This window comes from Rhineura floridana, chromosome 7 (genome assembly GCF_030035675.1).
Source record: "Rhineura floridana isolate rRhiFlo1 chromosome 7, rRhiFlo1.hap2, whole genome shotgun sequence".
Taxonomy (NCBI): domain Eukaryota; kingdom Metazoa; phylum Chordata; class Lepidosauria; order Squamata; family Rhineuridae; genus Rhineura; species Rhineura floridana.
The window spans coordinates 862,945-875,681 of record NC_084486.1 but is presented as its reverse complement, the minus strand read 5'-3'; the positions used below and the strand labels follow the sequence as shown (position 1 = coordinate 875,681).

At 44.6% G+C, this 12,737-nt stretch overlaps 1 protein-coding gene across 2 annotated transcripts in view; it reads right to left on the bottom strand.

The window, feature by feature from the left end:
* Positions 1-12,737, bottom strand: part of NOLC1 (nucleolar and coiled-body phosphoprotein 1) — a 37,746-nt gene that overhangs the window by 3,711 nt on the left and 21,298 nt on the right. For both annotated transcript variants that reach the window (XM_061634639.1, XM_061634638.1), the window contains exons 8-11: positions 11,295-11,423; positions 7,354-7,437; positions 4,795-4,911; positions 3,010-3,552 (exon numbers count right to left, since the gene is read on the bottom strand). In XM_061634639.1, coding sequence (XP_061490623.1) covers positions 3,010-3,552; positions 4,795-4,911; positions 7,354-7,437; positions 11,295-11,423 — 873 coding nt within the window. The remainder of the gene's footprint in view (positions 1-3,009; positions 3,553-4,794; positions 4,912-7,353; positions 7,438-11,294; positions 11,424-12,737) is intronic.

Sequence of the window (12,737 nt, the reverse complement as noted above, 5' to 3'; positions counted from 1 at the left end):
TTATAAACGTTTTAAATTTAAAAATTTTTAAGGAAGCCCATTTTTAATGTTGTTTGAATTGTTTTAAGTATGTGTTTTATTGTATTTGATATTGTCTGTTGTGAACCGCCCAGGAAGCTTCGGCTATGGGGCGGTATATAAATTTAATAAATAATAATAATAATAATGTGTAGTTTGTGAATGGTGCTGAGAGGAGACTCCTATTGCACTGACAGAGCTCCAGTGGCCAGAGTCAGCCTCTCTGATTCAAGGTCTGTGAGGGAAACAGGGCATCTCCTAGCAACTCTCAGTACCCTTCACTAACTACACTTCCCAGGATTCTTTGAGAGAAACCATGACTGTCCAAAGTGAAATAAAGGCCTGGTGTGGATGTGGCCAGGGACAGCTTTGGTTTAAATTTGGGTGGGAGGCTACATGTGCCTGCTGTAGAATAAAAAAGGTGGGGGAAACGCTGAAAAGCAATGATACTGTTCACAATGTTTTACTTTTGGGAAGGAAAGGGGCTTCCCCTCTGCCCAGTGGCCACCCACCTAATCTCCTCCCTTCCCCCTCCTCCTACCCTCCCTGCCCCTCCCCCATGTCAGTGTTGGACTGTGACCTGGGAGACCAGGGTTCGAATTCCCACACAGCCATGAAGCTCACTCTGTGACCTTGGGCCAGTCACTGCCTCTCAGTCTTAGAGGAAGGTGTGATGTTCCTGTAGGTTAAGCATCTGTAAATATGGTAAGTGCGGGTCTATTATGTGATGAATAGTAATTGACTGAGAGAGAAAGGGGGAGTACATGGGCGAGAAGCTGAAGTATGCTGGATGATGACTGGCTGAGTGGCTGGCTGGCTGAAGGTATAAATGGAGGTTTGTGAGTGATGGGGGGAGAAGTTGTTGAGTTGGTTGGAGTGAGGTCGTTTGGTGAGGGTTGGTTGGCAGAGTTCTGAGGGAAGTTTGGACTGTATTTGGCTGATACTTAAAGAGTATATATATGAACAGAAACATAAAGAGTGACCATATATGAAACCATATGCTTGTGAAACATTCCTTAAGTAATCTTGTTATTTCTAATATTAAATAAATACTTATTTGGTTTACCAAAGGCCTGATCCTTGGCTGGGGAATATACAGACCAGAAGGGAGGGCAAGGTAATTACCAAGGCTGAACAGAAGCAGTATCTAATGGTGGCAGCAGTGAAGGGAGAAATTGTAACAAGTATCCAGAGCAACCCAGAGTTGTATGCTTTATATATAAAGATACCAGGGGGTTGGGAACAGCATAAGCACGCAGTCACAAAAGTAACCAGCTAGAGAGAGACTCAGGCAAGGTCTCTGGGAGTATTGGTTATAGGATGTGACTGGTGGTGCTGCCTAGCAGGGGGATCTAGTGAGATCTGTGCTAGAGCGGAGTGAGAAACCATATAAAGGACGGTCTGGACTGGTGGTGTCCCTGGTGGTGCCTAGTGAAAGGCAGTAGCCACAAGCAGGTGGGAACCTGACAGGGAGAACCAGAGAAGGATGTCACAGAAGGCAATGGTAAAACTACCCCTGAATACAGTTTACCATGAAAACCCTATTCATAGGGTCGCCATAAGTCCGGTTGACTTGAAGGCTGTCCATTTCCATTTTCAAACATGATTGCACAGAAATAAATCGCATTGAACTCAAAAAGTACGCAAGTGATCAAACCCACCCTCCCTTCATCTCCCTTCTATCCCCTCCCTCTTGTCCCTTCCCTCCGGCTTCCTTTGCCCCCCTCCAATCCGCTCCTTCCCCTTCCCCCTCCTCCTCCCCCATGGTCAGTTTTACCTATCCTAACCATGACTGCATAGGAGTAAATCCCATTGAACTCAAAAAGCATGCAAATTATCAGGCTTGCCTTTCCCCTCCTTCCCCTCTCCTCTCCCTTGCTCCTCCCCTCCCCACTCCAGCCCTCCTTCTATCTCCGCCGGTCAGATTTACCTATCCTAAGCATGATTGCAAGGGAGTAAATCCCACTGAACTCAACAAACATGCAAATGATCAAAACTGTCCTTCTCCTCCCCTCCCCATCCCTTGTGGTCAGTTTCACCTATCCAAAGCATGATTGCAGAAGAGTAAATCGCACTGAATTCAATAAACATGCAAATGATCAAACCTGTCCTTCTCCTCCCTTCCTCCTCCTGCCTGCTCCCATCCCAGTCCTCCCCTCTGCATTTCCTCCCCTCCCTCCTCCTGCTCCCCTCCCCTCCCCATCCCTTGTGGTCAGTTTCACCTATCCTAAGCATGATTGCAGGGGAGTAAAACCCACTGAACTCAATAAGCATGCAAATGATCAATCCATTCTCAGCAACCTTGCACAGGATCCCATTTCTTGCCTCCCAGATTAAAAAGCAGAGAAATCCACTAACAGGCAAAAAAACCTTGCGGTTTAAGAACGTACCTATAGCCCACAGATATTTCTATCAAAGGACAAAATTATAGTTCTCCATCTTTGGAGATAGCAGGTGTTGCCACCACTCACCATATGCTCAGAGGCACATGTTACCAAATTCTTCCAAGCTACACAGGAAGTGGATTGGACTGTGAAAGACCAACCCAAATTGTGTTTGCATTTTGACAAATTTGTAGGGCAGTACAACTCAGAGAGGAGTTCAGGTCTCCTGCTCCCCTGGTGCATTCACTATAGCTGCCAAATTCCCCTGCTTTTTAAAGTTTGATAGAAATATCTGTGGGCTATAGGTACGTTTTTAAACCGCAAGGTTTGTTGCGTATTAGTGAATAAATACAGGTGCTAACTTTTCATCAGAGAATTCCTCAGTCCTATGATGGCCTGATTGGAATATCCCCAACGCGTTGGCTAATAAAGACTTTTTAACTTCTAAACTTTTCCATATCATGACTCATATTCTATATGACTGCCCAACAGTAGACAAAATGCATTGCAATTACTGGGAAAAGATTACATATGGAGCCTGAATGAAAAGAGAGCCTTCCTTCCCACACTCTTAGCATTCCATACTTTAAGGCTAGGCGTGACCCACCTCCATTCACAGTCCCACCATCATCATCATCTTCAGAACTGCTGCTCTCCCCATCACTACCCACTTTGGATGCTAGATTCTTTGAAGCTGATATTTTGCCTGCAGAGGTGGATGAAGCCTTTGGTATCTTTTTCTCAGAAGTATTACTGCAATTCTTTTCTTTCTTCTTTAGTTCCACACCTGCCAATTTAGGCTCTTCATCACTGGAGCTATCAGAAGAGGTGCTACTGTTAGCTACTGCTGGCTTTCCAGCTACCATGCTCCTGCCCCCTGCCAATTTGCCAGCCAACTTCTGGTCAGCCCTGCTTTGTTCTTCTTCGCTACTTGAGCTGCTGGAGTCTGAACTGCTTGGTTTGGAGGCAGGGATACTAGTGCTGGATCTTGGCTTGGTAGTCTTTGCACCAGGTTTTTTTTGAGGAACTCTCTTATCCTCAGAGCCACTGTCTGCTTTCTTTGCTGCCGTCACAGGAAGCTTCTTCACTGTCTTTGTAGCGGGTTTAATTGAAAACTTCACAGGAACTTCATCCTCAGAACTGTCAGAATCTAAGGTGGAAATTTCAAATTACAAAAAGGAAATTTCAGTGACAAAAACAGTTCTATAACTCAAACTAAATCCCACCCACACTACTTTCACAGTTCAGTTCTAGATTGTGGGGGCAGGGAGAGGGTGTACATCTACAGAATGACAACACTGATTACTAGTTTTCACTATTCAGATAAGAGCATGAAAAAACCCCAATACTTCAGGAAAGGATTTGATTAGGAATGTCTACCTGTCAGGGTGTGAGATTTATTCTAGGGTCCCTGCCCATGCTAATTATCTGCCAAGATGGGCACACGGGATCTAAACATATCTCACGCTCATTGATCAGAAACTTAAATGTCCCACAACTCAATTTTATAATAGCCAGAGCCTTTTACTCATTTAGCAAACATGGCAGTACCCTAATGTTCTGAATCAAGAAACATGACTATGGAGCACTTTTCTAAAATCCCATTTCAGAAAAATTTAAACAGCAAGAGCTGCAAGAATCTATCAGCTTTTGAACAGTCTTGCACTTTCTCTGTGACTAACTGCAGCATAAGGAAATATTCAGAAAATGACAGAATAGTGACTGGTTCCTAAGTCCTTCTGAAAAGAATGGCTGTTTAAACCACTAAGGGATATCTTTCCTATGGAGCATCTATACCCACAGGCTCAATGGTAGGGCCACATGTAAAGCCAAAAGGGGACAAGTGGTGGCGATGGTAGTCGAAGGAAGTCAAGCTCAGTACTTGCTGCATCTTGGCTTGGACTTATTTTAGATGAGATGGGGAAGGGGTGTAGGGATCAGCATAATTGTGGTCAGATTCTGAAGTTTTATAATATGGTGATATGAAGAATATTGCTGACCACGAGCCCAATGGTCCAAACTCTTTTTAAAAAGAAAGCAAATTTCTGACCACCAGAGTCATAAAGACTATTTAGCACATATGAACAATTTTTACTTAATACTTGTCTTGTTCAGATTTCCAGCAATCGCTTGCTGACCAATATTTTGAGTTTCAGCCCACTTACAGTATAACAATTATAAAAAAGAAATGTAATCTGCCACCAAAATGAAAACTTCAAATTGAGTGATGCAAACATTATGAATCTGTATCAGCTGGGATGTCGATAAGAGTTCAGAACTCGCTCCAGAACTCCTGCCAGTAACCAACATTAGAAAATAGTTCCTACTCTTGGGCTAGAGAATGGAAATGATCAACATGGAACTACACTTATCCCCTTATAACTACCAGTACCTGAGCTATCAGAGGAGCTGCTTGCTTTCTTCAATGGAGCTGGTTTAGCAGTACCCTTTGCTGTAGCAGATTTGGAAGGGAGCTTGACTGGCACCTTGTCTTCTTCAGAGCTACTATCTATGCACAAAACCCAAACAGACAACCCTCATTATGTGCCGGCATATTTTGCCTCACCTTAGAGATTCTTCACAAGATGTATACTTTCTAAAATGTTGCATAAGTGGAAGATTGATCATGGAAGTACTTTTCCCATTCCCTCTCTCCTTGCAGCCCCCCCCCCACTAAAATCCTCTGCAGGGTTGAGGAACCTTCTGAACAACACAGGATGTGGTACAGGGGGTTGCAACAGAATACAGGAGTCTCTCAAAATGGGTGGAGGCACCTTGCAAGAGATGGAAAAGATCCTTGTATGGGCAGCCAACATCAACAAATTATAATGTGCAACTGTGACTCAAAGTGAAGACTACTACTGAAATATTGTAATGAATAATGCAAGAGCAGAAAAAGAAGACAAGCAGCTTTGTATCCTAGTATCATAAAGCCAGCTTTTTAAATGGCCATGCACTACCTTGCTTGGAGCAAGCAGCCAGGGTCCCTCAAGGGTTGGTATTGGGACATGTACTTTTTAACTTTTTCACAAACAATCTAGAGCTGGGGGTGAGCAATGAGGTGGCCAAGTTTGCTGATGATACTACATTATTCAGGGTCATTAAAACAAAAAGACTGTGAAGAGCTCCAAAAGGATCTCACCAAACTGAGTGAATGGGCAGTAAAATAGCAAATGCAATTTAATATGAGCAAGCGTAAACTGGTGCATGTCAGGGAAACCCTCCCTGCTAATATCATAACGCTGTTATACAAATCTATGGTGTAACCGCATTTGGAATACTGTATACATTTCTGGGTTACCTCACCTCAAAAAGCATTCCGCAACAGACAGAGGCAGCATGCTTCTAAAGATCAGTTGCTGGAAACCACAGGGCGGGCGAGTGCTCTTGTGTTTGTGGGCTTCCCACGGGCATGTGATTGGCCACTGTGAGAACAGATGCTAGACTAGAAGGACCACTGGCCTGATCCAGGTGGCTCTTCTTATGTTCAATTGTACTTAAGTGAGGAGAGTGGCAAATTATATTGTATATACACTCTTAATCTTTTCTACCTTAAGCCCTACCATAAATGGGACTCTTAAAGCTACTAAAGAAAAAAGCCATTATGCACAGGCTGCATCCTACTGGGCTCAAGGCAAGGAATTAGTCTCAATGTTCATCTTCCTGCTGCAAGGAGAACAGCAAGCATAAAAATCTGACTGCACTTTCCCTAGCTCCAATGGAGGATGGCAATCGCACTCTCAAAAATGGTTTGCAGGACTGCACAACCACCACATCATGCCATGTAGCCCCCTCTTTGTCATGGTCTAAGCAAGAAGACCAGAAGAGGTGCAAGCTGTCTAGGATGCCCCTTTATCTCATATGCATATTATCCCGTTGCTTTAGGGATATGGCTAATTGTCACAGCAGTATGTAGGCCGTTGTAACAGAGATGCAAGGCAAACAAAACTGTCAAACAGCGTCAGGGTAATAGGCGTTAAGTGATATTTTAAGCAGCATAATCCTTTAATACTAGTCCTGTGACTATAAATTGCCGTAACTGTTTTTAATATTGAATTTTAGATTGTTGTAACCTGCCCTCAGACCTGCTAAAGGGCAGGTAATAAAAACAACTGCTAATCATAGTTACACTTCTATACTCCAAATATGCCAGATGGAGCCTTAGAACATTGCAAAAGCCCCATTATGGCATCATCTCTTGAGACATACACATCTCTCAGTGGATATCTAGTAGTGGCAACATCACAGATATACTGATACATCTGTGCAAAGGAGAAGGTTCAAAATGGGATAGTGGCGAGAGCGTGATAGGCAAGGAGTGGACAAAAACCCCAATGGTGGCAGAATATGCTGACTTCAGAAGTGGTACAAGCCAAAAACCACCCACTGAATTCAGTGGAGAGTAACTCCCCCATCTCATTCCACCAAGGCATAGGATTCAGACTAATTCTGCAACCAATCAAAGGATACTGCCAGCAGCAGATAAGCCTCTAACAGAGAGGCCTATGATGATACCACACACAATTGGGATTCTCTGTGGCCCCATATCATGCAAAACAATATACAAAGCTGAACTTTGGTGATGGAACTATGGAGAAAGGGCACTTTCCATAAACAGTTGGCCTGAAAATACATACAGGAAGCAAAGATTGCAAGACTTCTGGGGGATAATTGTTAGGGGATATTCCATCTCAGGCCTGCAAACGTACACAAGAGAAACTTCCAATCCACTTCCAAGCCTAACTGTTCATCAAGCAACAATATTTGCTAACATGTAAAACATCCCCTTTGCAAAGTAATTCTGCATCAATTGTAGACATCAAAAACAAGCAGCAAGCAGCCTCAGACAGAAGGTACTCCTGTCTCCCTCTGTCTCCATACTGTGCAAGACCAAATATTTCCTTGGTGAAAGTCACAGTGATTAAGGATCCAGAGAACTTGCTTGACTCACCTGAATCACTCTCTGAACTACTTTTTTGGGTGGAAATAGCAGCAGATCTGGGGGTAGGTGGTGGTTTAGTCACAGGCCCTTTAGCTATAAGAAAAATAAAATGTTTTCATAGAACCTTCTCTTCAAGCGCATTATGACAACTTAAAACTAATAGACAGGTTGTGTCCAACTATAACTATACCATCAAAACCTTTTAAGCTTTGAGAACTACTGGTGTAGTTGATGCCATTTTTTAAAATGTCGCAATAATTATACTTACCTAACTCAGAGGAGCCCACCCCTCTACATGCGTTATTGTCCGACATCATTCTGCGTGCAAAGTAACAACCACCCACATCATATGCAAACCAGAGAGGTGGCAGAATTATCTATCTACCCACAGTGAAGGCTTATGGAAAAGAGGCATGGCCAGTGCAGTGAATCAACAGAGAGGTATAGCAGGCAGTTTCCCTGGGGGACAGGTGCTTTGAACTGATATACTTTGGGGACACTCACCTGTAGTTCAGAGTGCCTCTACACAGAGTTTTGGAACTACTACATTAATTAGTTAAGATTATTTTTAACTGGAGCAGGCGAAGTTTCCAAGTCATCTTCAAGGGCAGCCCCAGATAGAGCAAATTGCAATAATCCCCTTTAGCAGGGAATTAAGACAAATTCATGGGGCATAAGTCTATTGATGACTACTAACCCTGATGGCTATGTTAAACCCCCACTGTCAGAGGCAGTATGCTGGAAAGCACAGGAGGGGAGAATGCTCATGTGCTCAAGTCCTTCTTGCAGGGTTCTCATAGTCATCTGGCTGGCCACTATGAGAACAGGATGCTAGACTAGATGGGCCATTGGCTTGATCAAGCTCTTTTATGCTCTTACTAGGGGTTCTGCCCCTGCTGGCTTTGCTTGCCCATACCATCGCTGCTCCCCTTAGAGCTCACCAAAAGCCTTTTATGATCCTCCCCCCATTTCTCCTTTTGTGCCTCCAACATTGTGGGGCCAAGGAGAAGGGCAGGGAAGATCACAAAGCCCTTTGTAATCCTCTCTCTGGCTTCACCTTTGCATGGGATGGGGGCAAAGGAGAAACAAGGGAGTATCACACAAGGCTTAGATGTTATCGTTTCTGCCTCTTGCTGCCATCACCATAGCCACCAAGCAGGATGAACAGTGGGCCCAGTGGGGAAGGAAAAAAACAGCCAGAAGTGCCAGCTGGCCTGGGAATTTGTGGTGGCTGCAGCAGCAAATTACCAAGTCAGCTGGCCCCCACTTCTACCCACCTTCCTCTTTCCCGCACTGCTCTTCCTGCTGGACCGACTCTTCATCTTAATCGGCTGGGAGGTGGCAGCAGAAGCAACAGATCCCCAAGCTGCCCGGGGGGGAGGAAGGTGGCCAGCAGTGGCACCAGCCAGCCTGGGAATCTGATTCCAGAGGCAGGGGCCTCAGGACTGGCAGGCTGAGGAGCCAGCAGAGCTGGAGGGAGGTTGTTGCATCCTGTTCCAGCTGTTCCTCCACCGCTTGCCTGGGCCACCCATCCACGGCTTCTCATCATGCTGTATTTTGCAGCAGCACCACCTCTCTGTGGTCAAGAAAACTGCAGTGTGACAACATTTTAATGTAATACAGATGTTTTTATATCCCATTAAAAAAGCTGAAAATGGCTTGGCTATTTTCTCAGCCAAGCCAAATCCAGAACAACTTCCCACACCTAGGAGGGGGCACTCATTGGGTCATGTGAAACAATTAGACTCCATGATCCATGGCTTATGAAGGCTAGTGACTGCCTTTTTGTAGCCAAAGTTTGGGACACATACAATTGAGCCAGGCTCAGGCTGCAAAAAGGCACTCATAATGCGTGGCTTAGAGGAATCTTATGGGGACTGCCCAGTGTGGTGCCAAGTTAGCACAGAACAGAAGCAGCCAGTCCGGCACAACACAGGACAGTCCTGACAGATTCCCTGACAGGCTGGGGTTGGGACACATGCTAGTGTCCTGGTCTCAGGCTACAAAAAACAGCCACTAGCCCTTTGCAGTTCAAGTCTGAGGTGCAAACCAAACTGTTTGTTAGTGTTTGTGGTGAAATGCTGTATATATGGCTACTCGTGTTCAGAACAAAAAGTAATTCTGGGACCTCTATGACTGTCATCAGATGAGGCCTTGTACTGTTACGTTGTTATAAGCTGCTTGGCAGTGGCTGCTTGGCAACAAGTTCTGAGAGGAGAGAGACACCACCGCTTTGAGATTTTATTAGATGGGGCCATCTGAATCAGGTAAATTTATTCTAATCGTTCTGGGGGCAGCAAACTGATTGGCTGGAGGCTGCAGTCAGTTGGGAGTTACTTGTGTGAGAGAGGGTGAGGAGTTGTTGGTCAGTTAGGAGAGAGAGTTGGAAGTTGAGGAGATAGGGAGTTGGTTGATGAGAGTGGTGTGAGGAATAAGACCAGAGAACAGCTGTGGGGAAAATGCTGCATATTAATACCATGCGTGTTGATAATACTTGTCTGGGAAAGATCAGGGCACGGCAGCCGGTGACTGAGTTGGTTTGAGAGGCTGCCCTGTGAAGAGGTCTGACCAGAGGAAGGTGACACAAGCGGGTTAAAGGTTGGCTATACTGTCCTAGCAACCAGGAGAACCAGTGGAGGAGCTTTGGGATACAGAGGCAGATTGTCCCCAGTAGCTGAACTGGGTTATGGGAGTATTTGGCTGGGGTGAAGGTTTAGGGAAATTGGCCTGAAGTAAAAGCCACTTAAGAGTCTGGTGTCAGCTACAGTGTCTCTTGAGTCTTCAAAAACTATCAACGAACACCTTAAAGCCCCAATGTAAGTATTGGTATTCCATGATGTAAATACTATCCCGTGAATAAACCGACAACCTTAGTTTAAGGTTTATCCTGTCTCTCAGCATTGGTGTCCATCTCATGCCTAAAGCCCACTTTACACACTACAAAGAATATTCACTCAGTATTCCTAGTGAATTGGCGGCAGTGCAAAATTAAAGTAGTGCAGATACATACACCACTGTCTACACAAATTGAGGCTCAGGGAACTGTGTCAGCCAGGGATTGTGGGGACGTGCCAGTTTACACGATTCCTGACAGACAAAGGCTTTGCTCAGCCAGGAGAAATCTGTCTTAATGATGCAAAGTCTTTGTCAGGCAAAGAAGCCAGGAATTCTGAAATTCTGTACACAGAAGCAAATCCAACCATGGAATGTTCCTTAGTTTTCTAGAGAGACATTTTAACAAGTCATGGAGGCGTGTGTGCGAGAGTGCGAGAGTGAGTGAGTGAGTGAGTGAGTGAGTGAGTGAGTGCGAGAGTGCGAGAGTGCGAGAGTGAGTGAGTGAGTGAGTGAGTGAGTGAGTGAGAGAGAGAGAGAGAGAGAGAGAGAGAGAGAGAGAGAGAGAGAGAGAGAGAGAATGAATCATTTTGGGAGTACAATAAAAACCTCTGTTTTGTTAATCACAATTACATGCATATATTTTTATAGGTGATTAACGGAATCCTTATAGGGGTCCAGAGCAAGCTTGGGTGAAGTCCTGTTTGTTGCTTTCAAAACTGTCTCTCTCTCTCTCTATATATATATATATAGAGAGAGAGAGAGAGCGCTTGTTTTATTGTTTTCTATTATTATTTGTATTATTTTAAATTGTTTTTAGATTTTTAAGTGCCTTTCACGGTTTTAAGGTTGTGCACAGTTTAATTGTATTTTAATTGTATGTTTTTCTATGTTTTTAATTACATGTAGTTCTATTTGTAAGCCGCCCTGAGTTCCAGTTTGGAAAAAGGGCGGGGTAAAAATAAAGTTTCAATTCAATTTCAATATATACATACACACACACAAAACCCAACTCCCTGCCCAACATCCACTAGCTGTACAAAAGGCAGCCTGTCCCTTGCATGTATTCCATCAAATACAGTAACTTTAATGTATAATTCCTTCCCTCAAATACATACTTCTTGTTCTCTTCTTAGACACCAGCTCATTGCTCTCCACTTTTATCTTACAAGTCTTTACAGCAATACATTGTACTTTGCCTTTCCTTGACTCTGTTGACAAAGGGGGTGGTACAGCACTGTACTGGCCTGTAGGGAGACAAAACAGGACAAGGAGGTATTTTATTATTTAGTATTTATTTATTAAATTTATATCCCACCCTTCCTTCCAGTAGGAGCCCAGGGCAGCAAATTTTATACAAATCTGATGCTAGTCACATTACTCACAGGTGAAATTACACACACCTTTTGTGTGTATTACATCATTTAACTTTAACACTGAGCCAATAGGATCACTGTAGCACATGGTGGGTTGCTTTTTAAAGTGATGTTGCAAGAAGTCAGCAAATTCTAGCTGACCATGTTGGCCTTGTTATTGTTAGGACCCTCCCCTCCCCCTAAGGGGCAGGGTCTATCCCTAACTTTGTGTATGACTTAGAAATGCAGCATAAAGTTAGGGGGAAATATCCTGCCCCTCTCTCCAGCTCTAAGCCTGGAGTTGGGGCAGAAACAAGGCCCTGTCTGCAAACAGCTCAGAACTGGAGAGGGGGCAAGCACTTGTTCTGCCTCTATGCCTGTTAGGCACATGCCTCCACATCTTCCCAGTAGCTCCAAACTGGAAGGGAGAGAGTTGTCGGCACAACAGTTTGCTCTCCCTCTGCATGCAATAGGTGCTCAGACCATGTCTGTTTGGTGCAAAGACAAGCCTATGTGTCTCTAATGCCCCACTGCGGCTCCGAGAAACAGGAGGCAGAGCATTGTTATAACTTTGAATTTCTGTCCAGCACACACAAAGCCAAAACAAAGCCCAGGCTTCAGGAGTGGGAAGCAGGAGGAGAATTCATCATCTTTCCTCTTTCACTCCGAGTTTTGAGGATACCCCACTCACTTGGGGGGGGGGGAAAGAGAGAACATAAGAACATAAGAAGAGCCTGCCGGATCAGGCCAGTGGCCCATCTAGTCCAGCATCCTGTTCTCACAGTGGCCAACCAGGTGCCTGGGGGAAGCCCGCAAGCAGGACCTGAGTCCAAGAACACTCTCCCCCCCTGAGGCTTCCGGCAACTGGTTTTCAGAAGCATGCTGCCTCTGACTAGGGTGGCAGAGCACAGCCATCATGGCTAGTAGCCATTGATAGCCCTGTCCTCCATGAATTTGTCTCATCTTCTTTTAAAGCCGTCCAAGCTGGTGGCCATTACTGCATCTTGTGGAAGCAAATTCCATAGTTTAACTATGCGCTGAGTAAAGAAGTACTTCCTTTTGTCTGTCCTGAATCTTCCAACATTCAGCTTCTTTGAATGTCCACGAGTTCTAGTATTATGAGAGAGGGAGAAGAACTTTTCTCTATCCACTTTCTCAATGCCATGCATAATTTTATACACTTCTATCATGTCTCCTCTGACCCGC